Source organism: Sphaeroforma arctica, assembly GCF_001186125.1.
Source record: "Sphaeroforma arctica JP610 unplaced genomic scaffold supercont1.509, whole genome shotgun sequence".
NCBI classification, from domain to species: domain Eukaryota; class Ichthyosporea; order Ichthyophonida; genus Sphaeroforma; species Sphaeroforma arctica.
The window spans coordinates 16,565-32,955 of NW_014040049.1; the positions used below are offsets into that span (position 1 = coordinate 16,565).

At 43.6% G+C, this 16,391-nt stretch overlaps 1 protein-coding gene across 1 annotated transcript in view; it reads left to right on the forward strand.

The window, feature by feature from the left end:
• Positions 1 to 15,121, forward strand: part of SARC_06843 (hypothetical protein) — a gene marked incomplete at both ends in the record, with an annotated part of 19,426 nt that extends 4,305 nt beyond the window's left edge. The window contains 26 exons of the mRNA XM_014299233.1: positions 331 to 474; positions 1,003 to 1,353; positions 1,716 to 1,825; positions 2,067 to 2,199; positions 2,624 to 2,696; positions 3,235 to 3,337; positions 3,603 to 3,711; positions 4,058 to 4,123; positions 4,321 to 4,450; positions 4,768 to 4,860; positions 5,452 to 5,581; positions 6,280 to 6,332; positions 6,526 to 6,709; positions 7,562 to 7,690; positions 8,164 to 8,278; positions 8,665 to 8,820; positions 9,315 to 9,549; positions 10,346 to 10,460; positions 10,839 to 11,035; positions 11,305 to 11,399; positions 11,808 to 12,344; positions 12,934 to 13,054; positions 13,354 to 13,525; positions 13,889 to 13,986; positions 14,331 to 14,390; positions 14,925 to 15,121. Coding sequence (XP_014154708.1) covers positions 331 to 474; positions 1,003 to 1,353; positions 1,716 to 1,825; positions 2,067 to 2,199; positions 2,624 to 2,696; positions 3,235 to 3,337; positions 3,603 to 3,711; positions 4,058 to 4,123; positions 4,321 to 4,450; positions 4,768 to 4,860; positions 5,452 to 5,581; positions 6,280 to 6,332; positions 6,526 to 6,709; positions 7,562 to 7,690; positions 8,164 to 8,278; positions 8,665 to 8,820; positions 9,315 to 9,549; positions 10,346 to 10,460; positions 10,839 to 11,035; positions 11,305 to 11,399; positions 11,808 to 12,344; positions 12,934 to 13,054; positions 13,354 to 13,525; positions 13,889 to 13,986; positions 14,331 to 14,390; positions 14,925 to 15,121 — 3,906 coding nt within the window. The remainder of the gene's footprint in view (positions 1 to 330; positions 475 to 1,002; positions 1,354 to 1,715; positions 1,826 to 2,066; positions 2,200 to 2,623; positions 2,697 to 3,234; positions 3,338 to 3,602; positions 3,712 to 4,057; positions 4,124 to 4,320; positions 4,451 to 4,767; positions 4,861 to 5,451; positions 5,582 to 6,279; positions 6,333 to 6,525; positions 6,710 to 7,561; positions 7,691 to 8,163; positions 8,279 to 8,664; positions 8,821 to 9,314; positions 9,550 to 10,345; positions 10,461 to 10,838; positions 11,036 to 11,304; positions 11,400 to 11,807; positions 12,345 to 12,933; positions 13,055 to 13,353; positions 13,526 to 13,888; positions 13,987 to 14,330; positions 14,391 to 14,924) is intronic.
• Between the last annotated feature and the right edge of the window lie 1,270 nt (positions 15,122 to 16,391).

Here is a 16,391-nt window from a genome sequence, read left to right on the forward strand (position 1 = left end):
TAGTGTGTGTGTGTGTGTGTGTGTGTGTGTGTGTGTGTGTGTGTGTGTATCAATACATGTGTGTGTGTGTGTGTGTTTTATTCTCATGTATATGTATATGTTTATATATTTACACATAGACACATATATATATATTATATATATATATATATGTGTGTGTGTGTGTGTGCGTGTGTGTCTGTGTGTGTTTGTGTATGTAAATATATATACATATACATATACATGAAAATTTCAAAACCCACACACGCACACACACATGTATGTATTTGTATATATATATATGTATAGTCATAAATTGATTTGCAATGGGAATTTACTATTCAAAAACAGGATGTTCGCGAGGGATGGATCCTGTGGTCAGGTCGACTGCCCAAGTGGTCTGTTCTGTATGGCCTCTTCGGTTTGATGGTCGACATAAACGTGCCAGCAAATCATCCTCCATTGGATATTGTCTTGCCCTACACTGTCGACGTGGTATGTTGTCAACTGTAAGATTCGCGGGAATATAGTGATATTACTTAAATGCGTGGTTGAGTTTCCCTACATTAGTCGTATAAATTATAGTACTCGTTGACTTTTATGTAAAATGCTTGTAATATGTGATACAGCAATTCTTGAAACCCTGGCCGAGTTGCCATCTTGTAGATATTATTTATGATTGCAAACAAACGTAGTAAGTGTAGCCGCGGTGTCGTAGTACGGATATGTACCGCGAATTAACACCATATCTCCCGGCCTAAACTGACAAACTTGTGCTTCGAAATGCAAGTGAGTCCGGGAGGATTGTTGAACCTGTCAGCAATGGTTGTCTCCGTTGACTACTTGCACATTACCGGCGATGATAGATTGTCTGGTTTATTGAGCTCACTCCTATTCAAGAGATAGGCACTGATCTGACGTGCACTTATCTTCACAAACAGGTGTGCACATGCAAGACTGACAATAGACAATATATCACATACTATTACATCTTCATGCTTGTATGCCTTTATCGCACCATAGTACGCCGCTGAGGAGGAGCACCAGCTCTTGCGGCTTGTGCGGCGGATTGGACACAAGCAAGTGCGATTTCATTGCGATTCTACTGACAGTAGACGGCGGTCTTTAAATGTGCCAGAGAGAGCCACGCAGCCAGAATCAGGGGTAAATGTCAATGGCAGTTTACTTGAGGTCAACGGTAGCTATACCGGGCCCAATAGTATTCTTATTAGGAATACAAATGCAAGCGATGCTTCCGAACTGGAGAGACTGCCGAATAACGCGAAACAGCGTGTGTTGTGCACATCCGCTGATGTATTTGCGAAATCTGAGCTGTCGTGCTATAATTGCCGAAATAGAATGGCTGATTTCAAGGTATGTTTAGCGCGGTGTGGTACAACCCATTGTGAATGAAAAGCGAATTCTCGGAGACTGTCATGCTTTCATTGTGTTCGCTTGTATGCTTCTTTTATATGTAATTGTTTAATAGCAGCAGTGTCCATGGTAGGTTCTGGATATTTTGTGTGAGCATATCAATCGGATTGGTTGCAAGCTGCAATGCATATGAGATCGCGTTATGGTACACTATTTGGGCAGCTATTCCTAGGGCAGAAAACGAAGTCTCTACCTTGACTATTTGAAAGGTGTACAGACTGCTGCTTACATACTCTATAAAAGTGATGCCTCGGGTAAAATAAATTAAAAAATCAATATTCTGTCTGCTACATTTCACCCAGGTTTTCGAGGTCCGGGTTAATTACACAGTCTCGGTGGACCGTGTTAAAGACATTGAAATGCTGCACGGTTTACTGCTGGCCAATTCTTTCACGTACAAATTTACGTACAGGTACGTGACACTACCAATGAACACCTACAATCCTCCTGAGCTTCGAGCTCGAGCTGCTTTAATCTTTTCTACTTATATGAACCATCTAGACTTTGACGCTCTATGCACGTCTCGGCTTCTACGCACAATCCGCCTGTGGTAATGTCGCACACTGTATTTCCGACTGTCTCACTTTCGTATGCGTTCTGCTCCACTTACACCGAATTTATGCTTTCCCCAATATCCATACGTATTTGCGCAGCCGACTTCTGTATCGTACCACCGAGATTGTCATCCGCGCTGTGATGTTGGTGGTGACATTCGCGATGTTGGTCATTTACATCCATCAGCTAATTGCCAGTCCGCCCAGGTTCTTCGAATCTCTCCCGGAACAAGTACGTGTGTATGCACCACAAATCTACGTAGCAGTCGTATGCTGACATGTGCGCCGCTTGTCTGGACCATCAGATCAGTTTCGAATTGTCTGATGTTGCACTCTTTAACTTCTATTGGTAGTGAACTATGCCATGGGATGCTATATACCGCTAAGAGGATCTCCATAATCTGCTAGTTAGCTCTGCTCCAATTTACACTCTACATTTTGTTGAAAGCATAAACGTGTTAGTAGAAACGTAATACATTCTCTATCAGGTGAATCAATTGATGGGTTACAAATTCGTTTTTCAACAAACCCAGCAATCTGCCTATCGAACATCATACTTTGAAAGGAGTCTGCGTGAAATTTTTCTCAACTCATACATGGCTATGTATCTCACACCTTGGCACGAACTTGATATTCGTATATTTTATACAATACAGCGCTATGTGATCAGTCTTTTGGTGGCCACGGTGATGTACCAGAATCCCTTGTCCATCCCTATCTTAGTAACTGGTGAGTTTATGCCAGAAACACTCACTTCGCGACTTCTGTGGCGGAGGATCTGTATTTCGATGTATTTGTGTCTATGTTAAATATGTATATGTGTGCTCTGTTACGTGCATCTGTATGGCTACCAAATTAATGTGCAATATAAACCTCTCGCGTGGCATTGCCTATTCCGGTCACTCCTTGAGCACCTTACACTTTGTTTGCCATACATTTGTGTCAGTGTTAAATATATATGTGTGTGCTCAGTTAGGCTATCTGTATGACTACCAAGGTATTTTGCAATATGAATCTCTCGCGTGGCATTGCCTTTTCGGGTCGCTCCTTTGATGCCTCACACTTTGTGTTGTTGTAAATTTGCTTGTTAAGAATATATTTCTTAGAAACATCCCGCCGTGCATTTCGCAATCACTTTTTAGAACTCGGTGTTGCCTTATCATACGCATATTGAGCAGGCAATGATGCTGCCTGAAACATATTAATCATCGATGGTCATGGATGCGATTTTTCTTGATTAACCGTTTCAACACTTTTGACTGTGTAGGCAACTACACCTGTTTCTTGGTAGGGGAGATGTTGACCGTTACTGCGATTGCCATCCTCATGGCAACATATCTCTTCATCTTCGACTGTATACATCTACTGAGGTAAAGCTGCCAGGTCTTTTGCGTTGTTTTTTTCAAATAGATGCATATCCCAGGATATCTATGTTTGGCTTCCCATAGCCCTCTTTTATTGAAATGTCTCGTGGCGGCATTGAACCAGAGAGTTCGCATATGCATAAAATGATTATAACAATGTGAGTGCAAAATCCTAGGTATACTCCACGATGTGGCATTATGCCTCTAACCAGAAAGTCACTTAACGGTGATTGACCGCACAGATTAACTTGCTATACGTCTGCTCTTGCAGGGACGACGACCGTAGTGTGGTGTTCTATATGCCGAAGCTAGTGTTCGCTTGTTCGTACTGGGTTACAGGAATGTTATTGCTGTATCTGCGAATATTCAACTACGACCAGGTGAGTATTTTTGTCGTACGAATTCATACTGCCAGCTCCATTTGACGGTTCCAAGAGGCTCTGTCAATCAGTTTGGAAAGGCTATGTGGTACCTATATGTAAGCGCGCTGATTATTACTGACGGGGTTAATCGATCAGGCGAGCTCAAGTGCACCAATGTACAGTATCGTTGCCGTAGTCTTCGCTATTGCTATTTCTCGCAGTGTGTATCTACCTGTCCAGGATACAAAACTTACAGAAGAACGGTATTTAGGGTCAGCAACTTCAAATTTCAATTTTTAACTCATCGACGAAGTGCTCGATTTTAGTTTTTGAATCTTTACTATTATTGTATCACACTACACAGGATGTGCAAGAATTCGATGTCGACTCCTTAGTGATGGAGTTTGTAATCGCCATGGAGTATTGCAAGGTGTGTGATGGTTGGCGACATAGCGCACCTCCATATGCAGGTCAACACCCTGCACAAGACCCTGTCATGCAACACATGGGCTGTAGCTGCCTGATCGTCTCGTAGTGTCACTTGGGTACATTGCTGTACTCCCACACCACGTCCAGAATCTTCCATCGTTTCCTAATCTGAATTATATCCCGCAAAACTCACTGCAGATCGTGATGAAGGTTGTGTGGACTGTCTGGATGTTTGCGATCATTGTCAACACACGTTCGTATTTAGAACCCATGCCTTATCTGCGCACGAGGTTCCGTCAGCTGCCCTTCCGGTACTTCATTCTTCAAGGTATGAGATCGAGCAGAAGACCTGTGCATTCAACTCTCATGTGAATATTGGTTCGGGGGATTTGAGTAGGTCAGCAGTGTTCGGCTGATAATACAGAGGTCTCGACCTATCAAACGATTACTCGTAGCAAGCATTTTCATCAATTGTTGAGATATCTGCCTCAATGTAACGTATGTTTCTGGTAGCGCCTGTGCCTGTGTGTGTACGATAGAAAGCGTTTGTGAGACTTTACACAGCTGTGAACACGTAGTGATGAATGTGTTGGACCTAGATATAGGTGCTTATCACAAGCTACTTCTCTTTTCTTGGATTCTCAGGTTGGTGTGTGATGATATTTTTCATCGTGATCATCATCAGAGGTCTGATTGCGAAGTCCTTGTTCGACGTTTCCAAAACGGCACCTTTGCTGGGTAAGTTACAAAGTATTATGGAACGAGGTGATATCATCGAATAGCGTTACGTTACTCTATATGCTGCATGAATTGTACCGGTACATGTGTGTCAATAGTCTGTATATTCCGCTGGCGTCTACTGTTTGCCTCAGCACAGGGCCATCCAAGCGCTCTCTATTGTGTAATAATCTGGTATGAATTACACATGTCTGCGGTATAGTTTGTATGTACCGCTTTTCAACCCCTAAACCTTAAACACGAAAGTGAAATTTAAGCTTAATCGTCATACACGTAGTGTCTTCAGTGTATGCGTAAACCACGTTCCTACAGTTCCAACCCTTTCACAGTGGTTTTCGAGAATGTCTCGTTGTTTCCCAAGTATCAACGTACGATATGCGCTGTGATATATATGGATCGAGGTAGGCTGGTATCAGTCGCCGGTATATTGCGTTTACAAAGTCATATTATTTCTTTAACAAAGTATAGTCTGAACACAAAACCGGTCGCTACAGGCTGTTGCGACGTGATCTGACCTAAAAGCAAGCCCAGTTCAGACCACCTACTCCTATGTATTCATCTTTATACGTATCCGTTCTCTTACACATACAGGCGTGGTATTTATCATTACTGTCTACAATATTCTGCTGGCTCTAATCTATTTGCCGCCGAAGCGCTACCCTCTGCTGTGCTGTTGTAGGCGGAAGTCCGAGCGTGGCTGTTTCAAGAGGGGTCTGCGACGGTTAGAAAATATATCTGTACTTGTATGCTTCTGTGAAATTGCTGAACAACATGTGTGTCATAAACCTTGCTAGTGAGAGTACTAGGGAAGATTACCTCTGCTTGGATGAGTGAGTCAGAAGAGATTGTATTTTATGTGTGCCCTGTTGTATTCCTTGGAGAGGGTATAAGGTTGTATACCTGCACATGTGTAGTATAGAGAGGGAAAGTGCTCAGCTCCAGCTGTCATAAGTGTAACGCTCGCACGAGAGGTTTACGGCGGTGAGATTGAATACCTAAGCTCCTATGTGTGCTTGTGGAATCTTGCGTGCGACATTCCACGGCCCTCCTATTGCGGCTGTGCGTTGTCAACTGTTCTACCCCGTGCCTGTGCTATATAGTGTCCTCGAGAGTAGTTACCTGTTGTGTGTGTCATACGAATAACCCCCTTCCCAATCATCTGGCTTTGTGCACGTGCCTCTTTTTTTGCGATAATGAGTACCCCAGCCCACAGTTGTCTGTCAACTCTCTCGCCGTGCAGGATGCTGTTGAACGAAAACAGAGCAGCAGATAACAGCCACGCAATCTATGCTTGATTCATCCATTAGTTGTGTATATCACAACTACATATATGGAATCCTGAATGTATCCTGTTATATTTAAGATCTACAAGGACCTACTACAAAATAAACGCATTCCATGTTCGTCTTTATACCGCAGGCGCGACGCATTGGTGGAGGATTACGAATTGCTACACGAAGGGTTGCGCTCGGGTAAGATTTGTCGAATAGATATCGCACACTTGACCAAGCTGTAGAAAGCAATTGTTTATATTGGAATTGTCGTGTACCCAATTACAATATTTCCACATTGTATGTATGTTCTACTTTTACGGATTTAGTATGTGTATATATATATATATATCTTATGCTCATATGTATGTACGCTAAATCGCATGTTGTGCAGATAACAGTTCAACTGATGAGCTCTCGCCGACGACCAGCATCACAGACCTGTCCACCGATTTCTTGCAGCGGGTTCCGTCGCTGTCGCAGGCCGTGCCTTCATTTGATGACTTTATGACATTTATGAGCGGCTCAGATAGAGAATCACAGACCCAATTGAGAGAAAAGCGGAAGCCGAAAGTGAGGTGTGTGGTGGGCAAAAGTGGTGCCTGAGTTGTATCAATGTGGAATGGTGGTTTTAAAAGCAAAAGGGACAGCTTGTCGAGGGTTACAAATAGTGCTTGTATAGTAGATATGCGCATTTAACACATTTTATTAGACGCCTAGTCCTCGATACCGTTTTCTTAACAACAACTCTCGAGCTGGTCAAGAGAGGGCAATAGCCCACACAGTGATGGTTAACATTTGCGCGCTAATACGAACTGTGTGTATGCAAAGCCAGGAGACTTGGTATTGCCTAGACTTATACTGCATATAGTCCAAACAGCAAACGTGTATGACGTTGCCCATACTTATCCTGCAAGTAGTGTGAGTGGCGCGAACAGTACGCAGCTAGTTTTGAATTGGTGTGCTCCGCCACACATGTGGCGCATTCCGTGGTTCGTGCGTATAAGGAGCACCTCACAACTGCCTATTTTCCTTCATTTTAAAACGCTGCTATACTTGCTTGATAGTTCGCCTGACCTACTATCTAGCACTACAAAGTCTTCGTCGTGGCCCATCCGCTGCTATGATATCTAGGTGATGCGACAGATATTTTTCCCATTTAAGTTACTTAATATGTTTCATGGATCAATCCCGCAGACGGGACTACTTAGCACCTCGTACTGTTACAGGTCATGGCATTCGATGTTGCTGGCAAGCACGCTGCACCACTAATTACAGTCATATGTATCGAGATTCCTTTTAAACGCCGCAATGTGTGGGCGCCGTTAGGGTTCAATATATCTAGCATGGTCGTTGTCACCTCTCTGTTGTGATGCGAATGTAGTTTCAATCTATACACTATAATCCTTCTGTGCATATTTTACCTGCAGATACTCGCCTCTTCTGGCCAGTTTTCTCCTGAAGTACTCGATACAGGCGTACTACGACCCGCCCGATCGAGACACTGCGTCTGGCTGGGGCAAGATCAACTCTGAGCTGTCTGTGGTGGGCTTCATCAGGTGAGAAAACTCAGCATATGGTGAAAGCCTAACATGAACACCAGAATTGATTTGTGTAGATGTGTGAGGACCCATGTACATACAGGGCTCTGCTTGTCAGATGTACTATGTGGATGCCCAGATCCCACTCGGCTGAATGAACCTTATCGTTCAGTATAGCATGTGAATTTTGTACACTGCTGTGCTCACATAACTGCCGAGCAGCCTCACGTTACATACGTGCGCGAAGACATGCCACATACAATGCAGGAAATTGCGCCACCACGGGCAAAGCCTCTACTTAATCTCTACATTTCGATTGCACTTTCGCTCCAAAAAGTCATTGTGTTGCTTGTCTTACTTCCAATTCCCATGAGTTGCTATGTGTGAATTTTTCGTTAGATGCAATGAAGTGGAAGGTGTGAGCCTTGTAGTGGCGAGCAGCAATGCGTCACTGACTCTGAGCATGTATTTGTATGACGTTTCTGCTGCAGTGACAATGCTGTGGATTCGCACGTGCTTGTTGCGCGGCGCGACCGGTTCCTGGTGGTGGCGTTTCGGGGGACCAGCTCGAAAGTCAACTGGGAGAGCAATCTCAAGTTTAATCAGGTGTGTGAACCGGTAAAGTATACAATCAGTGGTGTGTGGTTGGATGTGCGGTACTTGATCTCAATCGATATATTGGGAGTTTTGCAAATGCGAGAACTCATAGCTTCGCTACGTTTTGAAAAATGTTTCCACAAAAAGATTCACCACATTCTAAGTAGGGCATAAGCCTTCGGTGCTAGCGGGTATTCTGATAAATTCAGGTGTACATATAATCAACTCGTGTAGATGTATATCATCATCCAAGAGCTAATTCATACAAAGGCTTCGCCCACTACGCAGCACCGTAATTGTATAGAGGATCTGGCTCTGTCAAGCACCCTCAGTTGCGCTTCCCTTTCGTCATGTCATATTTACGGAATACGTCTCTTCTTTCACCCCGCACGCAGATGCCATTGCCCGTAGGCATAAACCCTACAACAACTATGTCGTCCTATTTCGTGCCGAAAGTGCATAGAGGGTTTTGGCTGGCTTACGCTGGTCTCAGAGAACGCTTGTTGGATCTCCTCCGTAATTATCTCACAGACCCCATCAATTGTTATGAGGTGATTGTGGCGAGAATGTATACATGTTGATACTTATGTGCGTCTAAGTGATTGTCGTGTGCTGATAAGAACGGATGAATTTTAGTGGGTGTTAGAACCTCGATAAATTTCAGCATAAATTCGACCCAACGTTATGCCCAAGTACTTCCGATTATGTAATATGGTTCGAAATTGACCCACCACTATTCTCTGTCAGCCCACCAGAGCACAACAGCACGCCAAAACACCAACTTGAAATCACTCGGCCGTAGTAAATTTCTTCAGGGATTCAATTTACGATTCGGGTGTCTCCGCTCCAATATCACCCGTTGGCGGGGACTCTCCAACATGCTGCTTTAAGAACGTGTACTTGCATCCTAAATTTTCTAGACTACTCAGTCGCTTTTGAAAACCTCGCACGTCAGCCGATCACCCCATGTTGTATATACTTTGCCTTCTACCATTTGGTGTTTCTAACCATATTTGTATCCACTCCCACTCTGCAACTCGCCCAGGTAAACACGGGAAGTGGCCGGATGCAAAGTGATCTGGAACTGCTCGTGACAGGCCATTCGTTGGGAGGTGCGCTAGCGACATTTGCGGCGTATGAGCTGTCGCTACACTTACAGATGTCTGTGCAACTGTACACATTCGGCTCTCCACGCACAGGCAATCAGTTCTGGGGCATGTACTTCGATGCGGCCGTGCCCAATTCGTACCGTGTGGTGTATGATGGTGACATTGTGACAGGTGGGTAGGTATATCTCCGGCCAGTGCAGAACACTTTGAGTTGAGGTCAAAGATAGTATAGACAATATGAGATCAGACTGGTTTTGAAACCTAAATTTCGATGCGGCCGTACTTGTAAAGTGTGGCGTGTGATGGCGACATTGTAACGGTGGGGAAGTATATCTAGAGTCAGCATAGATTACTTTATTTCTGGTCAAAGGTAGTATAGACCAGATCAGATCGAGACATTGTTGGGATATGTATTTCGATGCGGCCCTGCCAAATTTTTACCGGGAGAGTGTATGATAGTGGCATCGTGATAGGATGGTAGGTATACTTTGTGTCAGTACAAATCGATTTCAGATGAAAGATAATATAGATTGCTGCAGATTAGATCAGTTCGGTTCGTGGGCACGTGCGACGATCGACCGCTCTGACCCCTTATCGCGTTTTGTATGACGACGGCAAAGTGGCAGGTGAATATGTAACATCTAAGTCAGAGCCTATCAGTCAGACTATAATTAGGAGATCAGGAAGAAAGTTTATTTCTGGACTTGTAGTGTTATGCGGTATTTAGTCGGTGCCTATATGCTGATAGTTCTGCTCCTTCACACATCGTGTCATGTAAAACCGCACCAGTTTTCGTAAGTATTTGTCCATTCGTGTCTATATGTCGATTGCTGACTTTGTCCGCCAGATGGATAAATCTAGGTTGTTCATGATTTGACCTATACTGGTATTGAGTGTAGCTTTGTATCTCGAAGTCTGACTGAACTGCATACCATTGCCAACTTTTCTCGATCAAACGCGACCACAGGAGTGCCCATGAAGATTCTTCTATACCGACACGTGGGCACACAGGTGGTGGTAGAACGGCATGGGAACACTATTATTTCCCCCACATTCGTAGAGAGAGTGTTCAGGTCTCGAAGGTATTTGTTCGTTGTATGTGAACTGGCCGATTAGTACTGTGTAAGTGAGGGTTTGGTGGTGATATGAACCTGTGCATTGTCATACGTGTGGAGTCAACTGCAGATCTAGCTGTGAATTAGAGTTTTCTCGTCAGTCAGACTTGACATGTACCCCAATCTGTTGATTGTTGCATAACTTAGACTATTTCGACGCATGCTAACACATTTTAAGCGAGATCACAGCGCTGGTGTAGATCGTGACACATCAAATACTTAATCTAGCACAACATGCCACTTGATATATAAACTCTGGACAGTCGCAGTACTCGGGAGATGCTGTAGCTCATCTAAGCCCATTGCACCACTCACGCGCTCTCACGAAATTCATCGCACTTGCAGGAAACGAGGAATCAATGCGCATATGTGCGGCAGTTACGAGGCAGCTCTGACCTCATGTGTGCGAGAGATAATCGGGTACTTGACCGAGAAGGATTCAATGGACGATATATCAACACTGCGAACGATGAGGTATAGTGGATCTTTCACGGATGGTGAGCTGTGCATGCTGGCTGGTTTGAGACGAACGCCTGTGACAGGTGGGTGCAATTGTTTTCTTTTTTTGTTTGTCTATGTTTCTGGGTTGTCGGTTTGGGAGTGCTCGATGTTGCCTGTGTCCTAAGTAGCGTGTTACATGTTTTCTAACAGTCAATTGATGATCATACGTGGGCGCGTTTTCATTCCACGTCGAATAACCACACACAGTGTCTTCTATCTGCAACACCTAACATTGGATCGAATAATGCAAACCCACTTGAGCAGTGGAGTGGCGATTGAACTCAATTGTATTACATTGCTATCACCACAGAAGACGACTTTGAGATGGAACATGCTGGTCTTTCGCCCAATGCATACCGATCAGCACTGCACCGTACACGCGAAGAAGAGCGGCATGAGTTGCAGGTATGTGCTATTACATATACTAGTTTTATTTTTTTTGTAGTTATATACTATTCGTTCTCGACCACTTAATTGTTGGAGAATGTGAGGTGTTTGTTATTCATGCTCCTGTCCCCAATCTGGTGCATGCGACTGCTAGTATATACACTTGCTATCTACAATCACCGAGTTGAACGGATTTGTTTCAATCTCCATCGGTGAAGAAGAGTTCGAATCTCACGCTATTCAAAAAAAAATGAGATTTATTTATCATTAAACTTCTCATCTATGTGCATATCTGCTCGAAAGTCCTAAGATTGTGAGCTATTTAGATGCAAGCGAATCAAGTGTTCTTCATCTATATCACATGCACTGTGTCTACTGTGCATTAAACCAATGATTCATACCCTCTCCCACCCAATGCTTCGACAGGAAGTTGTACGGAATGCCGAGGCCTCATGGTCCGTGTACCGGATAGTCACACAACGCATCACGCGGTCTCTGAATTTAATCCGCAATATGTTCAGCGGTGAAAATATAAGTGACTATGACCAGCTGTTGCCCATGGACACATGGGATGAAGACAACGATAACATAGCCAAGCACACACCGATCAATCTCAATGACCAGGAGAGGGACTACGACGACGTCGAGCTCGACAGCGACCGAGTCCATCATGATTACCTGACTGCCACACGCACCTCATCGGACAGCACGCGGTTTAGTGAACGCTCGTTGTCAGCGAATAGTAACAGCGAATACAAAATGAACCACATATCCGTGTCGGTGCCGCACCAATTAGATATATACGATGACAGGCTTGGGTACACCGGTAGCAGTAGCAGTAGACCGCCCAGTGCCATTGGCCACGACCAACGGCACACGCAGAGCCGACCACATGCCGTGCCCGATATGAGTTTATTGGGAAGTCAACGACATGCACGCCCGGCCTCCTCCTTAAAGAACCAGGTGTGTTGTGTGAGTATATGTAAAGTTGTGGGCTTTGCGATTGTACCTGCAAATGCATATGGCTGCGCTTGGTACTTAAGCTTTTATAGGCTTGTACGCTTCGGCCCGGTACATCCGTATGAGGTAGGATTTGTGGCTTTCAGTGTGAGTAGAGACATGTTGCTGAGAATGGGTATGACACCCCTCGAAATCCCTGTCAGGGGAGATTTGTTTTTACCGCTATCGGGATGCTCTGCAGTACGCTGCTGATAGATGTGCGTACCCTGACATTCCCTGGTGCTCGTAGTTAGCGCAGACAACAGTCCGCTTAATAGCACCGATTTCAGATGCATAAGGGTTGAGATGATATGATTGTGCAAGAAATCGCCTATGTATTATGAAACTTTGTTGCACTACATCCGCCGAAACGATGCCCTTTCGTTCGCTTGTTATTTGTTGCTCTTATAGTCATTAGGAATATATATTCCAAAGTTCAACAAAGCGAGTCGCGTCTAGGTGATCTCTAGTAGGCATTCACGTTAGCTTACTCGCTCGGGGCTTCCATAGAGTAAGTTCTCATCCCAAGTTTTTCGCAAAAAAAAATTTACAGGCGCCAGATACTGGAGGACGAATTCCTGCTTGGAAGCGTTCAGAGAGTGAGGAAGGCTACTCAGAGCGCTCCGTAAAGCTCTTTTCAAGCACCTCTATGGGACATACGCCCACCTCAAAACGTATGCTCCGATCCTGAATGCATTTACGCAGAAATTTGTGTCGTTTCATTTGATGACTTAATGTTCCTTGATACATTGCCCGCTCTTTATGTGTCCTAATGGGTTTGAGAAAACGCTCGCATGCGCAATTTAATGATATGCATGTGCTTTTTAATCAGTTATTGTATACAGCATACATTGAGACATGTATATGAATCACATTTTTTAACCTTCCACCCTCCTCTCCCTTCCCCTTCCTCGCGTTCTTTTGCGCATGTATACACTCTGCTGATGCTTGTGTTTTTGATTAACTATTGCAGGAGCAAGTGAAGCCTACTTGTCGCCGCATTCAGGGTTTGCTGCTTCGAATAGGTCATTTGCGAACTCCTCGAACAGCTCGTTCGTTAACTCTGTCGTCTCCCGTCGATGTGGATCACATAAAATGTTACGATGGCCATGCAATCCACTAGAGCTGAGCGAAAGTGATAGCGAGTATGTGATATTCGTACCGCGGCTGTGTTGCGGTACATAGACACGGTAGCGCGAAAGTAGGCAACAATGACTAGTGTTTAAGCCAATCGTGTGCATGAGATACGAATCTGAGGTAATAAGTATGACCACGCGTGTGTATGTTGGCTGGTTTTCTGTAGTACGTGTATATTGGTAGCGCATGTATACAGGTGTATATACTTAGCCTGTACATCAGATATGGGAATACTATTTCTACGAACTTGTAGTACTGATGATCGGAAATTGAACTTCGTCACAGAGCCAGTATACGATGTAGTACACTAGCAACCGGAATGCACACCAATCCTGACTTTGTATCTTATCAAATACCAAATCTTTTTACAGGCCAGAGGCTGATGAGCACGATTCCATTTTAGAGTCAGAAATACCACGCAGCTCAGAGTTCTCAACTATGCCAAACGGCAGTCGAACCTTAAGCCAGGGTAAGAATGGTGAAATGCAATGCTTTATAATCTACACCACTTTCATCGCCGTTGTGCGCTTTTCCTAGTTTTTCATGGTGACGTTGTGTAGCACAAATGCTCCAGTACTGTCCTCATACCCCATTGTATAGAAATAAGATTTTTCTGTTGGCAATCTTTGACTGGTAGCGTTTCAAGTCGTCTCATTCTCTACTATAAGAGTTTCTAATCATTGTGTTTTGTCGCAACGACAAAGTAAAAGGTCAACATCTGTACACTGGATGGGCGTGAACATAAACCATCACTTTAAGATGGCAGTAAGATTGAGTCGTAATTTTCGTGTGATTCTATCCGCACACCGACAGCTGGCACTGACTTCTTGCACAATCTTGCGAATTTCCGAAGTGACAGCAAAGAAGAACAAGGTGAGCAAAAGGTTACAGAGTGTATTTGTATAGCTGTATGATTTGGATGCAACTTGCTAATCGAGTCGATTGCAGCAAATTGATCTCTAATAGAATGTTCAGCACAATGCACTATGTTACACGAATTTGTATTTCTTTGTTCTTTCTCTACTGTGGTTTACCGCAGAGAATACCGGCAATATGCATCGTACTACAAAGAGGCCGATTCATTGTTGCATGTTGCTTTTTTTGTGATCTATCCACAGCACGGAGCTTAATTTGCAATATGTTGCCCTTATAGTAGGTGATTTCTGAGGAGTTTGAAAGATGTATTTCTGTGCATGGCCCATGACTTAATTTCTTGTTTGGGTGACATCTTACCACACTCGATGCAGAATTAGGTGTTAATTGAATCGCCTGAGGCTGTTCGTTTGTACAATGGAGTTTGATGCTGTATTTATACCTGCAACATTGAGTTTTCTTTCGGATGAAATCCGCTATTACGTATTTTACCCGACACATCCTTATTATTGAACCAACAACCATCATGCAAAGATTTGGATGATTCAGTCAACCCGGAGGCAAAACTTATGGCCGGTGATGATTGGGACCTAGACAACTTCGATAGCACGGGTGGAATCGAAACACAAGCAAGCCATATTCGACCAGACATCGACATGGATTTGTCTACATTGAATTGGAACGGTGATGGGGAGACAAAGGACTCGCACGCAGGCGATGCAAATTCATAGCAATACGCCAGCATATAATAAAATCAAAGATTAGTATAAAGTATTGATTTTGACTAAGCCATCGGCCGAGGTTTATATTGGCAGGTACATGAGATAGTCCTTCTGCACCGCTGAAGGAGCAGTGCCAAGAATTCTGAAGAAATGATATGAAGACTATTTTTTGACAAGACAATATACTGACTTGCCTGAATTTGGTGTGCAGACGCGCAAACTTTCGCGCAGTAATATATTTCGAAAGCTCATGGACGTTAACTGATTGACGTTGGCAGCTCACACGCTGTTCACCATTCTCACCGCCATTATTCCTTGCGGCCAGAGTCGATATCTGACCGAAGGATATCGTTACTACTCGGCCTCGACTTTCAAAGCTCACGAAGAGCATATCATTAAGAGTTATTAGACAGCAGGCAGAGATCGCGTGGGCTTAAAAATAGGGCTGTCTCGTCGTGCGGTGTCTTTCACGATGTTCAGCCTTATTTGTTGAGGTCTACTGCCCGACAATGCCGGCTCTGCATTGTAGGTATTTCGGTGACTGCTCGAGTGAACCTATAAAAGGGCTATTGGGGCAATTGGAGTGTGATTCAAGAACTGCTGGGCGATCTGAGCGGACACTCGCGCCGTATTCGCCTCACAATGCAAGTTATTCTTTGCGTAGCAGCCGGGATTCCTACCCATCGCCAAAACAAGTGTAGTCATGATGCAGACATTGTTCAACGCAGTGGAAGTGGTGAATGGGCAGCGGCGGAGACAATCTCAAATAGGTTTGCAAACGATCTCTCTTGCTAGTCTACCATATAGAGCTTGACTTCTCAGAGGGTGCCAAAAAAGTGCAACTATTTTTATACCAAATCAGGGTAGAACTTGTAGATATTTTTCCTCAGCTTTGCTTCCATGCCCGGTTCGTCGTTAATTAGTTTGACGAAGAGTTGGATCGTGAGCCAAAGGACAATTTAAAGCAGATTGTTATGAAGTCAATCGTATCCACCGCAAATCCGAATGGGAGTCACTATATAAAAAAGGAACAGGTTTGTACCGTATATATATATATATATATACATATATATGTATATATGTATATATGTACATATGTATATATGTATATATGTATATATGTATATGTGTATATATGTATCTATTTATATATGTATATATGTATATATGTATATATGTATATATGTATATATGTATATTTATGTATATATATGTATATATATGTATATATGTGTATATATATATATGTATATATATGTAAATATATGTATATATATGT